The sequence below is a fragment of the Eufriesea mexicana genome, unplaced genomic scaffold (assembly GCF_001483705.2).
Source record: "Eufriesea mexicana isolate 0111107269 unplaced genomic scaffold, ASM148370v2 scaffold4744748266, whole genome shotgun sequence".
NCBI classification, from domain to species: Eukaryota; Metazoa; Arthropoda; class Insecta; order Hymenoptera; family Apidae; genus Eufriesea; species Eufriesea mexicana.
In genome coordinates, this window is record NW_016907956.1 from 225,231 (window position 1) to 229,525 (window position 4,295).

At 31.0% G+C, this 4,295-nt stretch overlaps 1 protein-coding gene across 1 annotated transcript; it reads right to left on the reverse strand.

Annotated features, from left to right (window-relative positions):
• Nucleotides 1-2,312: 2,312 nt before the first annotated feature.
• Nucleotides 2,313-4,295, reverse strand: LOC108547282 (beta-1,3-galactosyltransferase 1). Its single transcript, XM_017899733.1, is given in 4 exon segments — nt 2,313-2,596; nt 2,598-3,547; nt 3,682-4,011; nt 4,100-4,295. Coding segments are annotated over 3 exon segments (1,209 nt in total). The 5' UTR covers nt 3,815-4,011; nt 4,100-4,295; the 3' UTR covers nt 2,313-2,470.

Sequence of the window (4,295 nt, forward strand, 5' to 3'; positions counted from 1 at the left end):
TTTGCAACTTTTTGTCACTAGAGGGCTACGACTATTAAACCGATATCTATAATTTCTCTCATTTTTCTAAGACTCAATGGTAGTAGAACAAATATAGCAATTTGAAATTAAGTCGTCAGTTGTTCCAATTGATTTCCACTGGACCCATAATTGCACGCAACATTTCGCCTTTTTCTGTATCTATATCCGAATCAAAGACGTACTTCGTATGATTTTAATTATAAGCCTTCGGCTTTTTTAGCTTCTCAGGTTTTTAATATTATATACTTGTACACGTGAACTTGTATATCCGATCAATGTTACGATTCCCTATTTTCCTTATCGATTATATATTCCACTTCTTTTGTTAAAGTATTCCACGTTACTGAGAAATTTGTAAAATTTTTTTTCCCTTTAACCATTCATATATTACCACGCACTAATACATATAGTGTCCGATTTTGTACATACATGTGTACATATACGTCGATATGATTAATCGAGAATCAATTACGTGACAGCCATTTATGTAATATTAACGGAATAATAAATTTGATTTCCTTTTATTTCATGCTGATTTCAATTCTTTTAATTACCTATACTACTGTAAATACATGCATTAAATATTTTTCAATCAAATAAAATTGCTAGATTTAAAAAAAGGGTTGGAAGTATTTACCTTGCACTAAATTAAAACGTACACAAAAATATTCGTACTAATCATCGTGTTTTCTACAATAACCGAGGAATATGTATATAGGATTAAAACAAATTTCATATGATTTACCAAGTGCAAATTTTGTACAAATTTTGATACAATTCTAAAGATGTATTATCAACTAATAACATACTTAATTTTAGTATGCTTATGAAATATTCGAGTCAAAGGTATGTAATATTTTGGAGAAATTAGTAAACGAGTATCGTTAGAAAATTAGATATATTTACGTCTTGTAAAATAATAGCACACACTTATTCGACGTTTTTATATCAAATTTAAATTGAGGCATGGTTTTGTTTCCAGAATAAAATTATCATAAAACAATAACAATAACTGTTTGATCGAAAAATCCATATTGGAATTGTTTGTATATTAATTACACGTATGTTTAATTTCACAAGATGCTTTTAATGTAATAGTACAAAAATAAAATGCAAATTGTTCAAGGATAGTAACTAGTTCAGCAAAAGTATGGAATGTAGGTAAATAATGATCGTGCATGCGTTATACATTACGATCCTTGATATAAAACGATATCGGTCATTTCGGAAGGCATGTTTACAATAGTTATGTCATTGTTCATTGTATCGCGTATTATGACAGTTCGTAATAATGACATGTACAGTATACTTTTGGCTTTTATATTATACGTTTCATATCAGTAATATCATTGATACATTTATATATTTCTTTTACGGAAAGCAACTTTTCTTTTCAAATAATACACTGCCTATAATATACCTCTCAAGTGATTTTAGCTATAAAAAGGAATATCATGTTCAATAAATTGTAAATTCAGACCACGATACTTGTACGTTCATATAATAAGTGCATATGCTCATGTATACCATTAAATTGTCGTTTTTTTTCTTTTCCTTGTGTAAGCACATTTTAAAGTTGCTTCGATTTGCAAATTTTAGTAATTGAACGTGCTATTTGCCCGAAAGTAACTTTTATTAAAGCTGTATTTCCTTTTCATAATGATCGAAAATGTGTTAAAATTACCGTAGCACATTTAAATATTACAATAATTAGTAAGTTCGGTAATTATTTGATATTTGGCCTGGTATAAAAAAAAGAAAAAGAAAAAAAAAAAAAAAAAAAAAAAAAAAAGAAAAAAAAAAAATGAAGAAAACATGTTCATGTGGAAAAAACAGCATAGCGGAGGATCAATTTTCTAATCGCATTAAACGACGATACATTACATGAAAAGGGTATTGCGAGAAACATCAGCAGAAAGAAAATAGTCTTAAATCCTCTATCAATATTCGGTTTGCGACAAAAATGCTTAAACGTTAATCAAAATGAATATTAAAATTGTGCAAATAGGAACATTTCCTATTTCTCATAGTAGTTACAAATGTTAAAATATTAAGTACCTTAAGAGTATTAGATAGGTAAGGCATGAATGTACGTTTGTTCACGTACAATCATTTATGCTCTCGATTGATTGCTATTACGAGATACAAAAATTATGTCGCACATCGAGCAGATAATTTTAAATTATAGTTCCCATTCTTTCTTAAGAAAAAAAAAAAAAAAAAAAAAAAGGAAAAGAAGAACGAAATGCACAACTCGACTGTATCCTAGACAAATGTGATAGATGGCATATACGAAATAGAGAGTTAACATTATTTGTTTTATACATGTAACTGAGCACAGTTGAACGGTGTATCTCAAACAATCGTCGAGCAACAGTCAAATGATGTGTTGCATAATAAGTAATTTATCATGTAATTTGGAAATCTCAAGCACCTATTACCTTAAGTGCTATTTATCATTTACATTTACTTTTGTTATCAAATAATTTTTTCCAAAGATCAAATTGCTCGCTGTATTTGACCATGTGGATACTGATACTTCGTTCAACATTGCACACACTATACGATATTTTTTTATTTAAAAATTCGTTATCATGTATCCTTTTTATTCCCAATTTATCCGCAACTATACCAGTTACAAAAACATCTTCAAGTTTAAGATATGTTTGATCTAATGCAGCATCGTATAGTTTACGCACGATGTCGCTGGACAAAAGATAAGCTGGTCCAGTAGTAAAATCTGGAAAAACAGTATGTTTGAACTGTGTTTGGGATACATAATACTTGCTCTTTTTACTCCTAATTGGTTTCCATTTCTTAGCTAGCCTACCAAATATTACGTTCTTATCTTTTGCATGCATAATTGCAAAACCTTGTAGACGTGGAACATTAATAAACATGTCGTCATCAGTCTTTAAAATAAATTTAACCTTGGAGCAATAGCTATCAACCCATTCGAGAGTGGAAATCGTTTTAAGCGTCAAATTAGAGTAGGAATCTAAAAATTTTCCACGTATCACATCATTGTATGTTTTTTGCTCCTTTTTTAAAATTGTTTCTACTCTGGAGTCCACAGTTGCTCCTAACATGAACAAGATACTGATATCGCTTCTCTGACCAAAATGACCCCATGTTTGTCGTATTGCCATCCTAGCTTCTAGATGCGTCGGTGCAGACATTATTATTATTACCAAATCCATTTCTTTACCAAAATTCGGACATCTCTCTGGAATTGGTACCGTATGGCCAGCTTCATAAATAGCACGTGCAGAATACTCATTCAAAACCACAGGTGTTTCTTTTGTTTCATTCATGACTTTTTCAACAATTGATACACTCGCAACTTGAGAACTAGAAGATGTTGACTGTGTAGTAATCACAGAATTTGAAAGATTACTGGCATTTTGTACATTATAGGGGTCAACGACAGGTAGCCCAGGAGAATCATTCTTGGGCAAAATTCCAATATGAACCTCTATGCTGGCATTTGGTCGTTGCTTATAAATCTCTTGAGATGCAGGATGACCTAAATAGTAAACAAATATTTTAAAAGATGCGGCTGCGCATAGCTTTTACCACTAATGATAAAATAAATATTAATTTCGTATCGTGATAGTAATCATGAATTATTATTAACTAAATGTACAGAACAATACTCACTGACGTTTCGTGGTACGGTATATTGAGGGACATCGTAGTACGTAGTACGATAATACGCGTAGAAAGTCAAGCAGATCAATCCTAGAATAAGGGTTCTTAACAGACGACTACGAAGATGTAGTATCTGATACATGGTAACTTTTTCCGCTGCCCGTTTGTTTCTACTAGATTAAATTTTTCTTCTCCATCTACATCGTAGTAACACTATCTGATGGAGTATAAATGAGGATTTGTTCGACACGGGTTTTCTCAAATTCAACCTTGGTAGCAACAATAGCGAAATTACTTGGCGGGTATTTCGATAAATAGCTTACTCTCATATTGCTTCACCTAAAATTATCGTATGAATTTGCTCTGATTTTTCTTTCACTATATTATACTAAACATTTAGAACAGATGGTCGGTGTGACGATCATACAAATTTTTTTCTTATGCAGCCTTCATATTCATCTTTTAATTAATATATATCTATCTTCCACACGTCATATCTTAACACATACAACTTTTACAGCACTGTCGGAAAATAATAATAAATATTCTACACGCACAAATTAAAGTAACGTCCATACATATCGGTGAATAGAGGAATCGTCCTTACTGCCATCATATTTACT